Here is a 22,776-nt window from a genome sequence, read left to right on the forward strand (position 1 = left end):
TAAAAAAGTCATTTATGCACTTCTGGTAGCGAACCTTTCTATGACTATGAATATTTTCCATCCTGTAGGTATTATGATCATGGCGGTGCAATAACTGAGTTTCTAACAATCTTGGTCCATCCCACAGCTGACCAGTTGAGCCACTCCCACTCTGTATTGGCCACGCCCCCTTGGTGTTGGCTTTCCTTTGACAGCTAGTAAAGTTTCTTGGGAATCTCCGTCCCCGGGACTGTTACAGCATTTTTGGCTTCATTTCAACTGGTCCTCCTGTAATTTTGTCTAACGATGGAATAAGAAGTAACAATGGTGGTGAATTCAGTGCACTGGTTTCGTAAATGTCTGCGGTTGCACGATAATCCGGCGTTGCAGGAGGCCCTCAATGGAGCAGATACAGTGCGCTGTGTTTATATCCTAGACCCGTGGTTTGCTGGCGCCGCTAACGTGGGAATCAACCGATGGAGGTAAGTTAACGCTAACTCCATTTGTAGCACGTTTAAGTTACACTAAACGTTGGTTGAACATTACGTGTTATGTGAACACAGTTTATCACGTCGCCATTTGTATGATTCATTACCTCATAAAGCGCTTGTGCTGCGCTGTGAGTTCAGGCCCGGGCCTCCTCTCCACGTCAGTTAGCTAGCACTAGCTTAAAATGGAGAGGATGACATACCAACAGCCATGGATGGCACAAACAGTTTAATGTTATCGTCGTTTGTAAAGTGTTCTCACTTAGAAGAGGAGCTTATTTCATGGAGTCGGTACTGTCCACTGGTTTGTTACACACAAACTGTAAAGCTAACGTTAACGTTTCTGGCAAGGCTACATAAAGTACAGAAAGAAGAGGTCCACTCTGGTCACTACTGCTCAGCTTACCCTGCTGCAGTTTGGTGGAAAAGACTGAAAGAAGGTCATGGTAATAACAACATGAATTATGTAAATGTAAAGTTGTAGTATATGATTTGGGATTCATGAAGTATGTGGAGTGTTTTGCTGTGTTTCGTTCACCTTTGTCGCCGACAAGCTAAGCGACGCTGTGGTCAGATGTGGTGCATATCTCCAGAAACATTTAAACAGTAGCATGCAAAGCTGAAAAGACCAAGTTAAATCTGATGCATGTAGGTCACAGTAGGTAAACTACATAACCTTAAAATGTCCATATAGTAGCAATATTAGGGTCAATGTTAATTGTTGTAATTGGTAAACACGGATTGTTGACTTAGTCAATTTTATAACAAACGCGTTACTGTGCTAGCTTATGTGCATATAGTAAAGATAACGTACACTGTGCAAAAAAACAATGAATCCACCAATACGGATAATAAACAGACAGGTGTCATATTAAAGGAAAAAGTTGAATAAATGAGTGGAGAAACACAACGAATGCAGATGCCGCCACACAGGTGCACTGCAGATAACATCTGGTTATGCTCTGTGGCAGGTATGAGGAGGCTGAGCAGGTCCAGCTGACTCTGACTTTTTTATTACGATGACAAGAGTGAGGAGCTCTAGTGTGTCTGTTACGCTGTGGGGGGGTTACATCATTACCATTTTAACATTTTTTGAAAATGAAATGCAAAAACGATCATCTGAACTGAAATTGCAAAGTCAATCAATAGTTAATTTCATCATCCCCAGAGAGCCGGACAGACCGGACAGTGGTAGATGACATCCCTCACAGAATTGTCCAGATGGTGTCAAGGGGAAACATAGAGTGTGATTAATCAGCTTTAATTTTTTTTTACATGTTATTTTTCTATCAATAATGATTTGAAATTAACACATTATTTTGACAACCTTTTTTTTTTTTCCATAATTCAATAATTATAGGGGCCTTATATTGCAACATGTACGGTAAAAAAAGATATTTCAATCATTCACTTACAGTGTAAGACATTAGGTAGGGGAAGCACTGCCATCATCAATGTTGTTGTTGTTGTTGTTATTGTCCGTCCTTGCCTGATGCAAACACCATCTTGAATAATGAGTCAGTCCATAAATTAAGTAAGGACGGGAACAATAAATAAAGCACACCCTTTCAGGCACTGTGTGTTTAGGAAGTAGCTAACAATTCTCATCTGATCCCAGTAACAGCCCTTAGAAGTCCCAGAACTTTTTCAGACTGCTCTCTGTGTTGTTTGATTAATATTTAACACTGTGAAGCATCCTTATTTGTTTTCTCTACACGGGAGATACTGTCTCTTAAAAACCCACAGCACTCGACATTAGACTGTCAGCTACAGTAAAATCTGATGTAAGCTAGCATCAGTGCTAGCTCAGTACAGTCTATTGTGCTGACCTAATGTTAATAGATGTGTTCTCTTACTGCAAAAAAATATATATCATAGCAGATTTAAAAAAAAAAAAAAAGAAAAAGAAAGAGCACCACACAGCAACAATGTCTACAGGGAGAAAGCATATTTCAGTCAGTGTGAATTGATACATTTGACAGAAAGGAAGTCATCTGTTCCAAGTGATAGATGTCAAAAACACACCTTAAACACTTTCCATGTAGATTGTCCTTTAAAACATACACCCTGTGACTGTAGGGTCACTGGATTGAATCTGGCTTGAGATAGGCAGTGTTTTCATTCTCCTGCTTCTCTCCACTGTCTGTTGTGAACTGCTGTTTAATCCATACATGTCAAAACAATGTGTTTGGACCCTGCTTATTAGGGCCCGAAGGTATACTTATATTTGATATTCAATATTATCATGATACTTGGATGCTGATTCAATATGTATTGAGACTGGATTGAGATGTATTGTGATTTTATATTTTTGATTTATTCTTCTTTATTTATTTTAAAGATTTATTTTTGATTTATTCTTGTTGACTTGTTTTTAAACATATGTCCATGGGTAAAACTTGAATCATACACTTTATAATTATTTAAATTGTCTTTTATTTAAACTATGTATATCATTAGTCATATTTACAAAAACAATTGTCAGTCAGTCTTTCTGAGTTTTATTTCAGCAGCATCTTTGCTGTAAAACCCCTTGGGTCTGCCCTAAAGCCATGCTAATGAAAAATCTATCTTTAGGAAACCCACTTTAGAGGTCCGTAGACCATAGGCCATTAATATAGTGATGTAATAAAGTTAAATAAACTGTTATAAGAAGATTTTAGCTCATACAAGGGCTGGTCAGTATCACTTAAAATTGATATCACGATTACTTGTCATGTTTACTTTGGTGACGATTAAAAAAATATGACCTTATTAAATACACTTATGAACACGACTCCCTATCCTTACAGTAGACCACTTACTACTGGTTTGCATGAAATTAAACAGAAAATCATAGATAATGGCTGAGTAATATTAGTTTAATCTGTTCAGTAGTTAAGAACATCAGAGTATTTGTTTGCTAAAATAGGAAAATAAAACATGGATTCCTTTACTGTCGCTCAGTTTCAATAAAAACACCACACCATTTTAGTCCTGTACTGAATTGGTTTTGTATGTTATTGCTGTTGAGCGCCCTCCTGCCTTGTGGGAAAGTAATCTTTCTTACTAATTACTTTTCTATATTTTGTGTGTGTGTGTGTGTGTAGGTTTCTGCTGGAGGCTCTGGAGGACCTGGACAGCAGTCTGAAGAAGCTCAACTCAAGATTGTTTGTTATCAGAGGGCAGCCCACTGATGTTTTCCCAAGGCTCTTTAAGGTCTGTACTAATTTCTCTCTGTCACAGTTCGAAACTTAAACCACACAAACACCAAAGGTTCCTGACCGAAGGATCCACATAATACAGATGTATGACTTTTGGAAACAAAGCCTGAAAACTATTGACTACTGTGTTCACTCAAAAAAACAGCTGTGTGTGAAATAGACTCCTGCCTGCCAGTAGCATCTAATGTGTGAGTAGTTTAAGGAATCTTACCCTGCTTTTATTATTGATGTTAAGCCAGTCTGGAATATTAATCATGTTAAGAGAATAAAAACTGGCTAAAATTCCTATTTTCCATTTTCAGCTCAGTTATAACTGCATGGTTTTCACCATAGCTGGTATGATAGTGAAACATGTATTACATTGAATTCTATGTGGTATTGAAATGTATACATTTAATTGGGTGAACTCTGCGGGACTTTATGGGGAATTTAGGAGTTGGAATAAAATTGATACAGGTTTATTAAAATCTGGAGTAACTACTTTTTTTTCCTGCTACTTGGGGCCAGCGGAAAAAAGTTGTGAACAAAAAGTGACATATCATCATCTAATAAGTTGATTTGGTTGTTTACTTTGTTTACTTGCATTGTGTTTTTGGCAATCTTGTGAAAGTTCAATATTGACCCTTGATTATCTGGCTCTTTAGCTGCTAAATGCTCCACTACACCAGTTCGTTGCTAACTGTGTAGGTCTGCTGTTTGGTGCTAGGAGGGTGACTGTGTAATAGGGGGGTGCGATCTTGCCAAAAGATTATATGACGATCTTTTTGGATGGAATTGTAATCAATTGGATTTATCATGATCTGCATTCTGTTTCCGATTGTTGTGACAATCCTGACTGGAAGTTGTGATTCGGATCGTTCTGCCATTTTGACGCTTCTTTCGGATGTATGTCTGCTCGCTTGTCTTCTGTTTACAAACCGTGTCTCAACCAATCACAGTTTTTGCTTAGTTCTTGTGGAGTATTTGTTTGGTCAGCGCTGTTATTTATTTATGAGGTGCTATAGGTAGATTAAGTGTTTTAATTAGAAAGTTGAGTTTTGTTGAGGTGGTTCTTGTTCTGCTCAGGTGAAGAATTGGTACATTTGGCGCTACACCAAGCTCACTGAATCTACAGAGCAGAACAAAAACGGCCATCGCCAGCTACAGTTAGCGAGCTAGCTGTTAAACTGTTAACAAAAGGCTGATTAGCAATGATTGAACTTTTACAATTAAATATCTAAATATAGAAACTTTTAATGACACGATCTGTACGATTCATCTGAGAAGTAGATGATGTGCCAAGTAAGATTGGCCATGATATGAGATCATCAGATCGCCCACCTCCATGGTGAATTGATGTGTAACACTCCCACAGTAGATGTCCTTGTTGTGTGGCAAATAAAAAATCAGGAGGCTTTATCGTCCTTCATCACAAAAATCATAAGATGTGTGTGTGTGTGGTATCAGGCGTTGCTCCCTGAGGTTATCTGCTCTAATCTGAAATTCTAATCACAAAGTATATAAACTGCACCTGGTCGCAAGTTGACCCACACTTATCATAACAGCAATTTACAGTCTCAATATAAGATTCAGGTTCAATTTATCTGAACTACCACAATATGATATGATATGATCACAAAGCTGTCACACTGATTAGGCTTTCTGTAATATAACTATGACCTCACTGATGAACCTTTAAACACACTTAACAATATAGACTACTGTTAAAATGTCTCCATACCTGGTTAAGAATTTCATAAAGCACAAAAACCATCAGCTGTGTGTGTCGGGGGTGGGGGATCAGGCTCAGTTCCTTTGACAACAAAATACATAAAATGGAGACAGTTGATACAGATGAGTAACAGTGGAGCTAAAGCTTGGAAGGAGATGAACCCTGCAGAAAAATACTAGCCTGCTTTCTCACATATAAAACTGATTCAAAACTAAGGGTAGCCGTGTCAAACACAAAACAAAACAGAATGATAAATACTTCATATAGAACAACATACCACAAATTTATGAAAGTCAATTGTGCAATACACTGTAGCAAAGGAAATATACAGTAAAATGACTTGGTTGGACTTGTGGACTTGTGGTTTTCAGTGACTCATATAAAGCTTTTACTGTTGCTACAAAGTAAACCAACATCAGACTCAGTTTTATGTAGCGGAAGCATTGGGAACATTAAGTTACATAAACCATCTCTTAGTGTAGCACATCTGGGATTGTATCACAATGATACAGTACTGCTAATAGTGACCTGATGACCAGATGCATCCAAATTGCTTTCATTAATTTGCCAGCCCTGTATTGAAAGATGGCCACTTGTTACCTTTTGTTACATGGCTACGTTAAATCCTACCAGCCACTAGCCATGTGTGAAGATGATGCAGTTAGTAAAGTTAGTGGGACATATTTTTACCATGGCTCCAGACTGCGACAATTCTTTGAGAGAGTGAGTTAAAATCTCATGTGGTCACATTTTGTACAAATGCATGATGATCAGTAGGCTGTTCTGGTGCTGCGTTAGCCATTGTGGTTGAAAGTAGTAGTTTTTATTCTTCACAGGCTCAGTTGAGGTGGAGGCAGCAAGAGACCGACTGAGTCTAGTACCTCTTGTTGCTGTATGAAGTGAATGCTATGCTGTGCTTGCATTGTAGGCAATATGGTTCATCCATTGCAGGAAACTCTAAACTTGTTACTAGGTCAACACAGTTTAAGTTTGAAACTTTGAAGTTGCAAAACAGCAGTAAGAAGCACAAAACCTGCAGGGACCAATGCATCACCCGAAACACTTAGTTCTAACAAATTAGTGGTTAGATGAGAGTAATCGCTCAATGGAGGAAAATGAAATGGTGTTCAAGTTCAGCACTGCTTATAACATAGTGAAAGAGTCACAAAAATAGGCTGCGACCAGCTGAGAAAGTTGGCAGCACCAATGACACCAGTTGAAAAGTTAGTCTGTAACCCTGCATGTTGGGTAACTCACTAACCGCCTGTTGCATTGCTTGAATAGTCTCCCCTGCCCAGGCTACTGCTCACTCAGTGGGGGGCTTTTGATGTTGTGGGGTAGGTGTTTGCAGTCACAGTATTCAGACCAGCCATATGCATGACGACTAAACAGTAAAATGAAAAGTTATGTCTTTCCACCTCACCCTCACCTCACGACTTGTGGCAGTAGAAACAATATAAACTTGTCACTCGTGTGTTTGTTTTGAATCATGTTGAAGCAATGTAACATCTGCCTGTAGGCTAACAGTGTAGTAACGTCTCACAGCCAGGATCAGCATGTTGCCTGTAATTTGAGGTAATTATCTTTAATGTAGCGGTTTGAGGTTGTTGGAGCTGTTTGTGTTGGCATTAGTTTTGAGGCTGAAACAATGTAAATCTACTATGGACCACAGTTCAAGAAAATAAGTGAACCGGTAAACTGAAGTTAATGCTCCAGTCCTGACTATTAAACACAAAAAATGACCATAGAGAGAGCTGTCCGTCCGACCACGACCAGATAGTGATAGTAACACAGGCAGGGTCAGAGGCATTATGTTGCGAATGTGATATCTTGGTAATGCTTTGAGGGAACTTCTTCAAATTTGGCACAAACATTCATTTGGATTCAAGAATGAACTGATTAGAATTTGGTGGTCCAAGGTCAAAGTTCAAGGTCACTGTGACCTCACAAAACACCTTTTTGGCCATAACTCACACATTCATTCACTAATTATGACACAATTTAACTCATATCTATAAAGACAAAATGAAGTGATGACATTTTATATGCAATAAGTCAATGGTCAACTTCACTGTGACATCAACATGTTCTACAAAACACCTCTGGTCATTATTCAATGCTGTAACTCAGGAACAGGAAATTGTGATCATATTTCCTGCAACTTCACTGGTTGGTGGAGGTGTACATGAAGAAGAGATTTGTCTTTTTCTGTTGTTCAGGTGGTTCACAGAACAATTATTTATGTGTTCAGAAATGGACTTTATTGTACCTGTATCCACACATGCAGTAACAGTGATGAAATGAACACTGTCCTTTTTTTTTAATTGACATTAGCGAGTGATAATCACTGTAGTCAAGTCAAGAGACATCTTTATTTTTGTTTTTATGACTGAGCAGCATCAGTTGCATTGATTTTCAGGCCAGTTACACCAAATACAGTTAACACTTCACAGATGGTCGTGCTGTACATGATCTTAAAGCACCGATTCATATTAAAGCAGCTGCAGACTATGTTAATATTTATGAGGAGATTCCCGGGAGGATTTAGTTCCAGGGTGGGAGGAGCAAATCAGGCGCTCTCCACCTCTATACAGCCGCAGCCGTTACATAATGCACGGCTAATTTTACATCAAATGCTATGGAAACCCAAGAGCCTGCAGGTTTTCCTTTCGACCAAACAGACAGTCAACAACAACAGCTCTGCCATTTTACACATCATATCAGACAGTTAATTGTGCTACTGCAGAGTTTGATTGGAATGAAAATGTGAATGACCTGATCTTGTGTGTGTTTTCTTGGGATGTGTTTGACTTTCAACTGCCTGTGGTCCTTTCATGCTAAACTACACCACACCCATCTTCAAACGCCGTCTTCACTTTGATATCAACTACACATATATAAGGTTTCATGACTGTATCTTGCACAGTTGTGATGCTATTATATTGACAAAATCTGTCCACAGACAGACAGACAGACATATAAACACCTGCCAAAGTTCTCAAAACCACCTCTGTTGTAGTTCCCACTACAGTAGCTGTCTCCAGGGCCTCATTTTGCCATGATGACATACACACACACCAGGAAAAAACAATATCAGTCATACTGTCTTGGCAGGTAATGAATTAGAGCAGATAATGATGATGAGGATACTGTCACAACATCTTTCTCCCAGCCTTCATTATGAGCCTTTAGAAAATACTTTTTACCGAAGTTCTTACTCTTAGGTTGTTTTCATGCAAACAAACTTTGGTGTGTGTGCCCAGTTAGGTTTGTTTGTTTGGGCTGGTGTGGCAAGGCAGCTTGAAAAGGAATATCTTGGTCTTGTTCCCAGTGGAAGCAGTTTTTTTTGTGATTTGAAAAAAATGAGGCAGCCCAGTCAAAGTTCATAGTCATAGTCTAGAGGTCACTAATAGGTGGACCCAGACGCCATCTCAACTGGAACCAGACCTAAAAGCTATAAATTATTGAGAATTATTACATTTTGACGGAGCGTTTCCATTTTAACCGGCGCAGCCTCTCTAGCCTTAGAAGCACCGGTAACTCAGCCAATCACTGCAGCTCGAGTCAGTGCGTGAGATACACACAGAGGGGAGAGACGAGGCCAGAGCTTTTTATATACACGAGAGGCAACAGTTGGAGAAATGAGTGGGATATAAGACGGAAAGAAAGAGAAAAGGAGTTGTTAACGCTGTTCTATTGTTAAGATGTGTTGAGATCATTTATTGTAAAAATGGTTATGAACAGTTGAGATGTGAAACAGTGAACAAAAAAAGAAGAAAAGGGGAAACTGAAGCTACACTTTTTATTGAGTTTTTAAGCTGATGTGCTATTATTTGAATTCATTTTACCATAGTGCAGAACTAAAAGACATCAAAATATCTTTTTATTTTACTTGGTTTGGACCAACTGAACCAAACTACAGGTGAGAAAACAACCCAAACCGTCCAAAGTTACTGTGTTTAAAACTGCTTCTTCAATGGATGTATTGTACAAACTGCAGCCTGGTTTTAATGTCCAAAGGTGCACCTTGATGAACTGGATTACAGAAAACACGTGCTGAGAACCATGTTGAATCCCAACACAGTCTGTGTTGTTCCATGTTTGGTTTGAACATAGTTGTAGCTCTCAGCCCTGCTGCACAGTCTGCTCTTGCCTTGCTCTTGTCAAATTCTTTGTCTTCTCTCATTAATATTAATTTGCTCTGTGTCTGTTTTTCTTTCTCTGCTTTGCTGCAGGAGTGGAAAGTGACCAGGTTAACATTTGAGTATGACCCAGAGCCTTATGGGAAGGAGAGGGATGGGGCCATTATCAAGATGGCCCAAGAGTTTGGAGTGGAGACGATTGTCAGGAACTCACACACCCTCTACAACCTGGATAGGTTAGTAGCACATACACTCTTATTTTTCATTGTGTTTGGTCGACATAGACACTGACATCTGTCACACCTGCATATACACAGATCTTACACTGTATAGGCCCATACCAGTGTGTTTGGAGGTTTTAGCTCCTTAACTAGAAATCATGTGCTATACAGCTGGAACCACCATTAACTGATGTTTCGCCACCTACCAGTACATCTCCCAGTGAGCGGGCAGTAGGCAGTTGGGGATATCTCCCTGCCACCCCCTGCAGTTGCCCTTATTGGAGTGTTGAGCCCCAACTTCTGCTCAGGGCTGTCACAATATCAGATTTTCACCATGGCCAAAAGAATTCACAATAACGATATTATCGCGATATCTGTAGACAATCTGGAAAAAAAGAAATAATAATGCTATCAGTCAAATGTATCTTCTTCTATCTTTAACTTTATTGTCGTTTATTGTCTATTTTGTCTCTTTTTCACAGATTAATTAGACTCAAAGCCAATTGTAGGGAGGTGGTGAGAGGCTGTAACTACAACTGTACAAAAGTGTACAAAAAGAACAATTACACTTAATGAACAGTGAAAAGGCAACAAGATGCCAACACAATATTGCCATGTGTTATTAACACAATATCAATATTTCACTTTTTAAATATGGTTATCGTCAGTACCGGTATATTGCCACACCCTTACTTCTGCTGTTACTCAGCTGTTCTAGCTGTCTCAGTATGTGAGTATTTTTTAATCAAATTGTATTTCTATCATCTGAAATCAGTTATGAATAATCTGATTTGGAGTGAATGGTCTAAAACCTGCAAAAACAATGACACAAGCCCTTAAGATCGAGAACTGTTGAAATTAGGTTTTAAGCAAAATGATTTAATAAAGCACTAAAGAGTGTTTTTATTTTATTTGCATCACATGCAGCAGAGACCTCCGGGGGTCTTCTCATATTACTGCAGGTCACACCCCTGTGCCTGTGCTGGGACCAGGTGGCAGAATGAGTCAGAGTGGAGGGAGTCTCTCCACATTCAAGCCTTGTTGGGTTTTGCCTTCTACATGGAGAGCATTCAGACCAACACAGTGTTACAGCACTGTATTATGTAATGAAACAGAGCATTAATGGCCCGTGTGCGTAAGAATACTGTGTCGAGTGGCAGGAGGGAGTTAAGCTTTGGGCGTGTGCACGCTCAGCTGCAGGGTGTAGTTGTAAACATGTGCTCAGCTTACTGTGCTAGTAGTCACAGTAAACCAACCAATAGGAAGCAGCCCCGGCTGCAAATCCACCAACCACAGATCCACAGCGACTTCACAGATATAGACAAGTTGTATAAGACAGAAACTATAAATACAAAGCTTCACTCTCAGCTGCACAGACAAAACAACCTGAGAAGCAATCATTGAGGCTGAAATACAAAAGAGGCCTATTTTACTAAAGACTGATGACAGAATAGTTCAGTGATGGTTTTGGGTAAAAGTGTTTTTCGGTTACTCTTAAATGCATTTCAGCTGTTTAAACTGTGCTACAGTCGAGCACAGCAGGGTACAGCTGGATGTGGGCTCTTGGTCTGTCTGTTTTCCCTTCATTCCACCCTGTTAGTCGAGGAATATCACAACACCTACCGGCCAGTTTATCATGAATTTTGCTGTAAATATTCACAGTTCTCAGAGTATAGGTTCTAATGATCTGTTAACCCCTAATAAACCCTGAACTTAGCACCACTATCAGGTCAGAAGCACTCACAGCTGGGCAAAAATTCATTATATTTAAAGCTGATGTAGACAGAAATCTAGAAAAGACTTAATTAAGTCCAACTTTTACCTTTTATATAATTATATTTTATAAATTTTGTACATGTGCTTAGGATATTTCAACAGAGCTTCGTCACTGACAGGACCTGTTACATAAGTTCTGCTGTATATACAGTAATTCTAACCTTAACCTTTCTGTCTTTTGTGTATTGATCACAGGATAATAGAGATGAACAACAACAGTCCTCCGCTGACCTTTAAGCGGTTTCAGACCATTGTGAGCCGACTGGAGTTGCCTAGGAGACCTCTGCTTCCTATCACCCAGCAGCAGATGGAAAAATGTCACACTAAAATAGCCGACAACCACGACCAGCTCTACAGTATACCTTCACTGGAAGAACTAGGTACACATCGTTACATTTCTATGGATGAACATGACAGCTGTAGCACTCTTGATGCTGATGAGCACTGTAGCTTTACATTGTGTTGTTCTCTGGGTGTACTGAGGTCAGTTAAGAGAGAGGATGTGATTAGATTTATTAGGCTTGGTTTGGTTTGATTTGATTTGACAGTTAATTCTGTGATACTGTGTGTAACTGAGTACTTGTGGCCTAACACACTGTCTGTGTATATCACCAGATTAACTGAAGTTCTAGTGTCTCTTCTGTATGAAGATCAAATTCATGATTACATTTCAGTCATTCAATTACTGTATTTATCTGTTGAAGCACACAACTGTCCTTAGTCAAATCTTATTAGACATACAGTTTTTAATAGTCACATTAAAATACCACATTATTTGAGTTGTTTATGGCTCAGTATATGGCTCAGCTTTCCTATGTATTTTATTGGATGCGTTATTGTATCTCTGTGTTGTGTGTTTGTATGTATGTCGACTGATCTTAAGAGTTTTTGGCTCTGTGAAGCAAAAATGCAATTTGAATAAACTTTACTTACTCACTTAGAACAGTTGGCACTTGGCTTTGATTCATTAAGTTGTAGCTGCTTTGTTTTTAACCTCGTCTCTGTGTGTAAATGTGTGTCCAGGTTTCAGGACGGAGGGTTTACCTCAAGCTGTGTGGCGGGGAGGCGAATCAGAGGCCTTGGACAGACTCAACAAACACCTGGATAAGAAGGTAAAGCAGAAGCTGATGTTACTGGTCCAATCCATAATATTTCAAATTTGCTTTCATTGTTTAATACTAAATCGGTCGGTCCACTACTATGGTTACAACCTTATTCACTGGTTTTGTTTCAGTTTGAGTTGTTGGCACACAAGCTTGTTGTCATTCATGCTGTCACAGGATGATACATCTCCTCTATTTTGAAGATAGATTTGAATCTGACTCAAAGTTCTTGTTGAAAAGTTAAATCAACGGGAATTCATCAAGACATCAGGTCAACATTGGTAAACTGTTGCTTTTGCATTAACAGCAAACAACATAAACAGCAAATTAAAACAGAGAGGCTTCTTAATAAAATATAAGATGGTCTTAAATTGGGAATGGGGAAAAAGCTTGTCTCTATTATAAAAATAAAAATTTTATAAAGAAATTATAATAAAAATTTCAATTGAAGGCCAGTCTGCAGTTGTGGTAAATTAATTTGTTAGCCACCTTTTCAAAGTCCAAGGAGCCATCTGCTTCTGCATTTTTAATATAAACGCCCTATAATGTATTTTTTATTCACAGGGTGAGTTTACGGAACAGAAATCAACCAGAATCTTTCCAACAATATTTCTGTACCTGAAAATTCCTAAACTAATTGTGTGTTTGTTTTTGTATTTCATTTTCTTTGTATTTCTGGTTGATGGATTAATTTAAATATTTATATCTCTTTTAATGTGTATATTGTGTTGTCTTTGATGTTTCTTTTGACTTGTTTGTTTTCAATTTTTTTTTATCACTATCATTATTACTATATTATGATTATAATTTAATTAGTTTTCTTTCTTTTTTTTCATTTTGAATTATCAAAATTACGTTGAGGTGAGGTTTAACATAAGCCCTAGTTTCTTACCTCACCTGCACATCCATTTTATAAAAAGATATGAAATATATTTTATATTTTATGTGTGCAAATAACAAAAATCAAATCAAAGGCAACTATTTGAGAATTTAAGGTCATTTAATATTCCTGAGTAAAGATATATAATCAACAACATTCTAATTGGGAAAAATGACATGATATCTCAGATGATCACTTGAACATCCTCACTGTGTCTTTGTGTATAGGTGTGGGTGGCCAACCTTGAGCACCCTCGGGTCAACACATGCTCTCTGTATGCCAGTCCTACCGGCCTCAGCCCCTACCTGCGCTTTGGCTGTCTGTCCTGTAGGGTTCTGTACTACAACCTCAGAGAGCTGTACATGAAGGTACAATCAGACATATCAGCCATACAAACACCCACTGCTGTTTCCTCTGTTCTCTGACAGCTTTGATAATTCACTGCTCTCTTTGACCGTCCTCGCTCTCGCTCTCTCCATCAGCTCCGTAAGCGCTGCAGTCCTCCTCTGTCCCTGTTCGGCCAGTTGTTATGGAGGGAGTTTTTCTACACAGCTGCCACCAACAACCCAAACTTTGACCGCATGGAGGGGAACCCCATCTGTGTCCAGGTGGGTCTTCACACTACTCTGCCCAAAAGAAGAAGTTCACACTCAACAAAGAGGAAACTTATGAACCGACCATTATTTCTGCTCATAACATTGTCAGTGCTGTGGCCAGCAACTGTCTTATACATATGTGGTTCATCTGTTAACTGAGTTTGAAGTGTAAATACTCTACATACAACACATACAAAAGTGTGTGTCTACTGTCTGTCAACACTATTCTACAGTTAGTCTTTGCTACATGATAATATCGAGGCCTCTTGTCTACCCTTTTAAATTCACACTTGTGCCATTCAGACACAGACCGTTGATCTTTTGAGTAAACTGTGCAGACATGAACACTTTTCTCAATTCTGAGAAGACAGCTGAGACAACAGGACACATACTGCCCCCTCAAACCTATTGAAAAGAATAGTGATTAGTGATTACGATGATGCTACTCATGCATTGGTAAAAGAAAACTCACAGAAGTGTGGAATTCAGTCACTGATTATTGAAATTGTTCAGGTGACAGCTGAATGAAAACCTGTGCAGTGTATCAACTAGCACAAGTGCCCACATCATGTACATGTAAGGGCTGATTGTTGAGAGTTAGAGATAGAGATAGAGAATGAGATAGAGGTAGAGATAGAAAAAGAATGTGTCTCCTGTGGAGAGAAAGAAGAGTATATAGTTGATATCACTCTCCCATGTCATGTATTTGTGTCCAGATCCCATGGGACCAGAATCCAGAAGCACTGGCCAAGTGGGCGGAGGGTCGGACCGGTTTTCCCTGGATTGACGCCATCATGACCCAGCTGAGACAGGAGGGCTGGATCCACCACTTAGCGCGACACGCTGTGGCCTGTTTCCTCACTAGGGGAGACCTGTGGATCAGCTGGGAGAGCGGCATGAAGGTATGACGGACCAGTTTTTTTTGTTTAGTCTCAAACATGGACCTGGTGTCTTGACCGATGGAGAACACCTGTCAGCAGTGATGTACATGATCTACATGATGTAGATTGTTTTATCTGTGTGTCCCTGCAGGTGTTTGAGGAGCTGCTGCTGGATGCAGACTGGAGTGTAAACGCTGGCAGCTGGATGTGGCTGTCCTGCAGTGCCTTCTTCCAGCAGTTCTTCCACTGCTATTGTCCTGTCGGCTTTGGAAGGAGAACTGACCCATCAGGAGACTACATTAGGTAGACTTTAAACTGGTGCTCCTTCAGTATCTCCCACCACGTTACTTAATATTACTCTTTTTTTGTTCCCTCCATGTTATTAAGCTGTATGCTCAGCAATAAAACAACTGGATCTGCTTTGAAGTGTCAGCAGAAAGGAAGTTCAAATGATTTTCTTTTGAAATTTCCTGCAGGCGTTACATCCCCATCTTAAAGGACTACCCGAACCGGTACATCTACGAGCCATGGAACGCCCCAGAGCCGGTCCAGAAGGCAGCCAACTGTGTGGTGGGAGTGGATTATCCCAAACCCATGATCAACCACGCAGAGGGCAGCAGGCTCAACATTGAAAGGATGAAACAAGTTTACCAGCAACTCTCCCATTACAGAGGACTCAGTAAGTCAACTGACAACACATTTCTGTTACTGTTATCACCAAATCTACCATTGTTTTAAAGGGGCATAGGCAACACAGCAAACTTTCATGAACAGTTTGATTTGGATCAGCTAGAATAGTTTATCTTTCTAATGGTCAAACAGAGACAGTACAACCACAGAAGGACCAGTGAGCCATTCTCCTTACTATACAAACATTAGCTACTCATCTTACTGATGTGCGGCAAGTTTTGTTCTCTCTCCTGAATTGTGGTGAGGTCTGAAGCCTGTGATCCTCTGCTGATGAGTTTGTCTGAGCAGGAGAAAACACAGGCGGATGTAATCCATTGAAAACATGGAAGGTGCTTCTGCTTGGAGTTACGGCATGACCACTCTGCCTGCGTTGTTACGCATTGCTGAACTGCTGCAGCTCACGCCAGAAGGTGTCAGTGTTATGTAATGTTGCTGATATGTTGGGTGAAACACAGGATCTGTAGATCGTGCCACGCAGCCGCCACGGACACGCCATGCAACCATTGTGTTCCTGGCCTTAAGAAGACAGTCCTCTGTGATCTCTGACTTTCCCTGTGATCAGTTATGTTAAATGTTGAAGCAGATTGTCTCCTCTGCAGTTGATAATTTGCAAAGAATACAACAAAAGAGCAACAGCAAAGACAGTTGTAGCGTTAAAATGCAGAATTTAATTCCTCAACAGCCGCTAGCAAAGACAACAAGGTCAGTAACACTCGTATTTCATTATCCATGTTGTATTCACCACCAGTAGTCGAGGCTAATCAGACCCAATCAGGGAGAGACCATAGGTGTCAGTGTCATTGTTTCCACAGGTCTCTGTTTTCGCCCGTCCAAACAACAACAACCCCCGGAGTTTTCAAACTCAAACAGGGTCAGCAGCGTTTCCATAAGTCCAGTTTTCTGTTCTCAAAAACGTCGGAGCAGTGTGGACGGGAGGCCAAAACGTAGCAAAAGAGATGCTTTTCAAAATGAAAACGTAGTAGTGTGGATGTAGTCTAAGATACTGCGCAGAACCCTCAAACTCCCAGGACCTAAACTTGACGAAGACACACACCGCCACCCCCCACGTGGGGGTGAGAGGGAGATATTTTTTTGTAATTTTTTTTTTCACAGATTTGTGGTTTTAGGACTTGAAGTCAATGTAGCACTTTTGTATAGATACCATGGTAGGTAGAATTATATCACAGTGAATTTATGTGTGTTTGTGTGTGTTTGTGTGCGTGTGTGTGCACGCGCGTGCGTGTGTGTGTATGTGTGTGTGTGCGTGTGTGTGTGTGTGTGTCAGGTTTACTGGCATCAGTACCAACGATTCAGGAAGAGGCAGAGCCACCAATGACCGATGAGTCCCAGACCAGCAGTGGCCCTGGTAGGAGGAAACGCAAAAGCGAGACTCGTATTTTCCCATCAAGGATCTAGAAAATGTCCCATAATTATTACTGAGGCTCATGTGTCACAGTCAAACTACACAACATGTGTTTGTTATTTCTCATGTTTCCTTAGACTCTCCTCCCAGAGATCCTGTGGACAATGAAGCAGCTGGCTGCTCTACAGCTCCTGATTCGTCCACAGTCTGTGCATCCTCCACCTTTGCCCTACATCCAGACCTGGAGGACACACTGAACTGTCGCCCATTCCAGACACCCTGCACCTTTTCACACACACAGGCCTCTGCAGCTGTAACATCTACATCTGCCAACCACCCCCTGTCCCTAGCAGCCTCTCCATCCCTAGCTTCAACACCAATCCAGGGCTCTCTGTCAAGGTCAAAACCCTCCTCTCCATCCTCCTCATGTCCCACCTTGTCCTCATCCTCCAGTCCAGTTTTGACCCTGGCTCAGACTTTCCCGAAGAGGAAAAGCCTCGCCCGCAAAGTGCGTCGCAGCCAGAGGCAGCGAGGGCGACAGATCTGCACTCCATCAGGCAGGGAGGGAGAGAGAAGAGCGGAGGAAGAGGAGAGGGACGACACAGGAGGGGATAAGAGGATGGAGGAAGATGTCGAGCCGGATGAGGAGAGAATGGAAGAGGAGACTTCTGAAAAACTAGCAGGACTTCAGCAGTGATACAAGGTACAATATACAGCATCTTTATTGTGTGTGTAGAAGGAGAAATGATGTACAAAACATTTTCTATAGGGTGTGATTGTTACTATGGCAACATTGCCAGGTTTAAGGTATTTCTTTGGACATACAGTACCTGATAATATAAACTCATTTTAGTGGGGTTACTGGTTTCTGGAGAAGCTGATACTAAACTGTTGCTGGCTGCTAAAAAAAAGGCTTAAGGTGACTTTACACCAAAGATTCATGATTGAAGAGTTGAAACTCTGTGGTCTGCAACATAAAAACCAGTTTATACCAATGTCACTAGGTTAATTGTTTCCCGAGCAACGACTATTTACTTCAGTGTTTCTGTCAGCTCCATGCTGCCTTCATGGGAACGGGACATCAGAGTATCATCCATAAAATTTCACCAACATGGCGTTTACTGTGTCAATTGTACAGCTCTCTCTTCCTTGATATTCACCAAGGAGGAAATTTAAGAGTTTTGTCCTCTTGAAAGCATTAATTTCTCCCGAGGATTCACTGTGAACGCCATCTTATCACCGTGGTTACAAGAGGAATATTCTGCTGTGTAGCATCCACATCTTTGAGAATATGAAAATAGATAGTGTGCTTGCTAGCTTTTTTTTTTATATGTCTATATAACTGAAACCATTTAAAAAGCTAGCTAACTGGCAGTCTACAAACTAGCTTGACGGGCAAGCATGGTATAAGTGAGCAGATAGCTCACAATACTGTACATACAGTAGTGGCTCACCAACAAGCCCCGCAGGTTGCATTTTCTGTTGTGACCAGGCGTTAAGTCAGCAAATAAAAAGGCTACAGCTCCTAAGTATCTCAACAAAAATCTCAGTCACACGTGAGAGTTCAGTGTGAGGGATGAGTTTGGTGCATTGCCTGATAAATGACATGTAGTGTAATTGCTGGATTATCAGAGCTGGTTCTGTGTTAGAGGCTAACACAGTGTTTTCTGCTCTGGTGTCTCTTTCAGGTGTCTCACATCCACGCTGGACAACTGGACACATAACGACATACAAGGAACAGTGACATGAACATGCGGACAACATACATACTGTACATGCATAAGCATATATACAACACAAGTGGAAGCAGTACAAAAGCATCTTACTCACATTTACTCCAGTCAAAAGAAAATATTGTCTGGACAAGCAATTAAATAAGCTCATGGAAATGACATGTTAGAACAGAACCAGTCCACAGTGACTGTAAATGATTAAGCAAATAATTCTTATTTGAGGAAATGAAGGTTATAATCCTAAAGTTCTCAAGATGAGTGATGAGTAATCTTCTCTTGTACAGTTCCATCTCTGACACACACACAGCTAATAAGGAGCAACATAATGTACTGCAAATCTTTATATACATATCCAAGTTGAACCCAGACGACATAGTGTGGCTGTCCGCAGTAGCACCTCCGCTTGTCCTGCCGCTTCTACAACTGTCCTCTTCTTAGAAAAAGGTAGTGCAGGAGTCTGAACGTCACACTGTCTCCTGTCTGTACAGCAGACTCGCTCTGCGCTCTGTTCTACGATCTGGGAAGGAAAACTGACTCATAAAGTCATTTGATAAAGCAGTGTATTTTGGCATATTGCTGTAATGATTTTGTATAGTAGGAGTCTGTGGGATTTAATAAGTGGTGGGTTAATAACAGAGTCCCAGAGTGAGGGTCAGAAACAGATCCTGGGTCCTGTCCAGGCCAAAACCTGACTATGGTTCTTACTTAGAGGCAGGCAGGAGCACTGCTAGAGCTTCAGACAGATTTACTGACCTTCAGTGAACTGTATTAAATCATCATTTTATGTTGTAGTTCCCCTCACTGTACAGTTGTGTTCATTTTGGGCCTGCTTTAGGAGACAATAATTTATATTGAGAACAGTGATGGAGAATGCTCTTGTTTATGTCTAGCTCCAGGGAGATGGAGGGTATTTCTCTTCATGTTCTGACTTTACCACATTAAAACGAACAGAAAGCTACATGTTAATATGTAAATGCCCGATGTGAATGTTTTGGAAAATGTCTTTTTGCTAGCAGCAGCGATGAAGTGAATTAGGGAACTTTTTTTTTGTAGTCCACCCTAAATCATAAATACCCTGTCTGTTTTGGAGGGTCACACATCTCTAAAGGTATAGCAGATTGCTAATTGAAATCATGTAAATTTAATAAGACAAATGAATTATAATAGGCACTGTAGCTGTGGCACAGGGGATAATGAAGGTAAGTCTGCGAGACCAAAAAAAAGTTGTTTTTTTTGCATTTGCCATATTTTTCTCTGGCAATTGAAAATGCTGCTTGTGTGGAAAGAATGTAGAGAAAAACTCACGTGTTGTTCTCCCCATACGTGTAACAGAGTTTGTGATAAAACATGTAAAAACCATAACCTGTCTGTTTACTAATGGTGTGATTTAGGGGGTTTCATAAAGGCTTGTACCTTGTTTCTGCCTGGAAGTTTCTTACTGGAAGCATCCACTAGAGGGCGGTAGATGCAGGAAATTCTGTACATGGTAAATTTACTAGGGCTGCAAATTAAATATTTTCATATTCTCGCAAACTGCCAATTATTAAAAAATGTATTTACTAACAATTATTCAGTAACATTTCACAAAATAGTGAAATCTGGCCATTATCATTTCTCAGGGTCACTAAGCACCATACAACAGTCTGGGGCAAAGATATTCAGTTTACTGTCATAAAAAGAGAAGCAGTAAATCCTCACTTCAGGAAAGCAAATGTTTTCCTATTTTTGCTTGAAAAATCACCCGAATTATCAAAATCAGCAGATTAATTCTCTGTCAACCAACTAATTGATTAATTGACTATTAGTTTCAGCAATAACATGCACAAGATTCTACAGATTCACTCTTGTTAGCAGTAAATTATAATGTTGACAAATAAAATATTTCATATTTTGTCATAAAATTGGGTGAAAGTAGTTTATACTGAATTTTTATCCTTTACAAAAAGAAAGATGTACATTTGTTAATGGGTTTTTCACTGAGGTTCAAAACATGGAATCATATCAACCACATAAGGTTATTTCTGGAGGAACCACATATTTTTCTTTTCAGGTGTGATCATCATGTTTTAACATCAGTTTTTGATGCCCTTCAAACCAAAACTGGACACTAAAAAAAAGATACAAATGTGATTTTATATGTTTAAATGCAATTCTTTTTAATCCAACTTTAACTCTCAGTGGAAAGTAATCAGTAAGCCATAGTAACAGCCTGACTTTGTGAAACCCCCTCATTGCTGCCTGGATGGGTCAAAGTTTCCCCAAAGAGGGATCATAGATTTTTAAAGGCAAACCTCGTAGCCAGTGGGACGTGTCTTACTGTTGGTGTTCAGGACAAGTGGGAGCTGTGAGGTTTGAAAACAAGAAGGTGAAAGGACAAATCAGTCCAGCCTCTTCCTCTACACTTGCCTAACCACAGGTCAGAAAAGCTCACACTTCCCACTTACCCTGAACACAACACAAGCCCTAATCAGATGCTTGTGTTTTACTGCACATTCCAACTAACAACAGTATGATGCCCCACAGGGCCGGAGGTCTGTCTGCGAGCTGTTGGCTACATGGATATTTATTTGTTTTGTATTGTACAAAAAGAGTTTATTTTCATTAAAATTGCCGAAGGAATTGTGATTGAAATGGGAGTTCAGGGTGTGTTTTCTTTCTGTTCGTGCTACATTTCCACTCCAGCATAACACATTCAAATTGTATTATGAATTCATGTAAATCAGAAAAGCAGTCCCTACTCAATTTTGCCAAAATTTAACTCTATAATTTCAATACATTCGTACTTGGTTGTATTACAGTGGTTTAACCTGATGGAGCCACATCACCTTAAGAAAGGAAAAATTCATGAATTTTGTTCATTTATTTACCTTCTTATTTATTCAGGTGCATCTTATCCCATTGAGATAGAAGTCTCCTGAATGTACATAAAAAAAATAAAATAAAAGCAATTCATGAACAGATAGTCCAAAACAATTTACAATACATTTTAAATAACGAACAATAAAAATAACAAAACTGTAATAACAATAACACACAAGGAAGGTTTAAAAGCCAGAAGTGCGTGCTAGTTACAAAACACCCCTCCCTTTGACGATACACCAATCCCAGACTTCACACAGGTGAATCTTTATTGTCCATCAGAAATACAGCACTTTATTTTCTTTTAACACTTGCAGTCTTAAGAAACCTCTAAAGACTCTTAAGACTCTACTGACTTAGATGAACTGACTTTCACTGTGAGGAGTTACATTGCTTTCTCAGAGCAAATGGATTATTCCCACAAAAAAATTACATCGTAACCAAATAATAAGTTCTGGGTTAGTAATATCCTCAATCAGAAACAGCTAGTTTTCCACCAGAGTGACATTCACCAATGAAGAGATATTCACAAGTTGAAAAATGAAATAAAACTGGCTAAAATGCAGTTTAAAAAGAAGGTGGAGGATAAACCCTCGCTCCACCTGGAAGGAAATCAAATCCATGGTGGGAATGGAGTTAAACCGGTTTCACTTGAGATTTGATTTCCATGACTTTAGTGATCTTGAACTCTTGAACAGACAAATGTGAGGAAAAGATGTGGGCCTGACTGCTTGAAAACTGTGCTTTGCTCTTACACAGCATTTTCACATTTATTTTCCAGCCCTCTTTCTCACAGAATAAAGTTCCTGAGGTTCCATCACCAATGAAGGTGAGGCGTTACCTCATTAGCTATGAAAGGATTGATACATACAGGGAGGAGGAGCTCACTGGTAGTGACACAGAGCATTTGTGACCTACTCCAGTTTGCGTAACAAGCAAGCCCATATTCACCCTTGCAGGCTTTCTGGGATATCTGCCTTTGACTTTACATAATACATAATCAACGCACATGCAGTTCCTGCCTTTGTCTTGCTGCCTTCTTATTGTGGGTTTGTTTTTCACCTTTTGGCGACCGCTTTGAGATGACACATTTCAGAAACTCCCCCCTTCATTGTTTCCTCCAGTGTACACTGTGGAGGTGGTCACAGGAG

General features: G+C 39.9%; 1 protein-coding gene across 1 annotated transcript; it reads left to right on the forward strand.

The window, feature by feature from the left end:
• The first annotated feature begins 156 nt into the window (after positions 1 to 156).
• Positions 157 to 21,397, forward strand: cry2 (cryptochrome circadian regulator 2). The gene is made up of 13 exons (XM_023397398.2): positions 157 to 461; positions 3,557 to 3,665; positions 9,617 to 9,759; positions 11,716 to 11,900; positions 12,544 to 12,632; positions 13,731 to 13,871; positions 13,986 to 14,111; positions 14,816 to 15,001; positions 15,132 to 15,283; positions 15,457 to 15,659; positions 16,956 to 17,036; positions 17,171 to 17,736; positions 18,722 to 21,397. Exons 1-12 carry the CDS (start codon positions 304 to 306, stop codon positions 17,728 to 17,730), a joined length of 2,133 nt encoding a protein of 710 aa, XP_023253166.1. The 5' UTR covers positions 157 to 303; the 3' UTR covers positions 17,731 to 17,736; positions 18,722 to 21,397.
• The last annotated feature ends 1,379 nt before the right edge of the window (positions 21,398 to 22,776 follow it).

The sequence above is a fragment of the Seriola lalandi genome, unplaced genomic scaffold (assembly GCF_002814215.2).
Source record: "Seriola lalandi dorsalis isolate HSWRI2012SDOR001 ecotype SW California unplaced genomic scaffold, Sedor1 jcf7180002055008, whole genome shotgun sequence".
NCBI classification, from domain to species: domain Eukaryota; kingdom Metazoa; phylum Chordata; class Actinopteri; order Carangiformes; family Carangidae; genus Seriola; species Seriola lalandi.

What these genes read in the sequence shown, in the direction of transcription:
- cry2 (XM_023397398.2), top strand. Translation starts at nt 304, where the DNA reads ATGGTGGTGAATTCAGTGCACTGGTTTCGTAAATGTCTGCGGTTGCAC. An exon ending in TCAGAGAGCTGTACATGAAG is followed by an intron (nt 13,872 to 13,985) that starts GTACAATCAGAC and finishes TCTCTCCATCAG; the next exon opens with CTCCGTAAGCGCTGCAGTCC. An exon ending in GGAACCCCATCTGTGTCCAG is followed by an intron (nt 14,112 to 14,815) that starts GTGGGTCTTCAC and finishes ATTTGTGTCCAG; the next exon opens with ATCCCATGGGACCAGAATCC.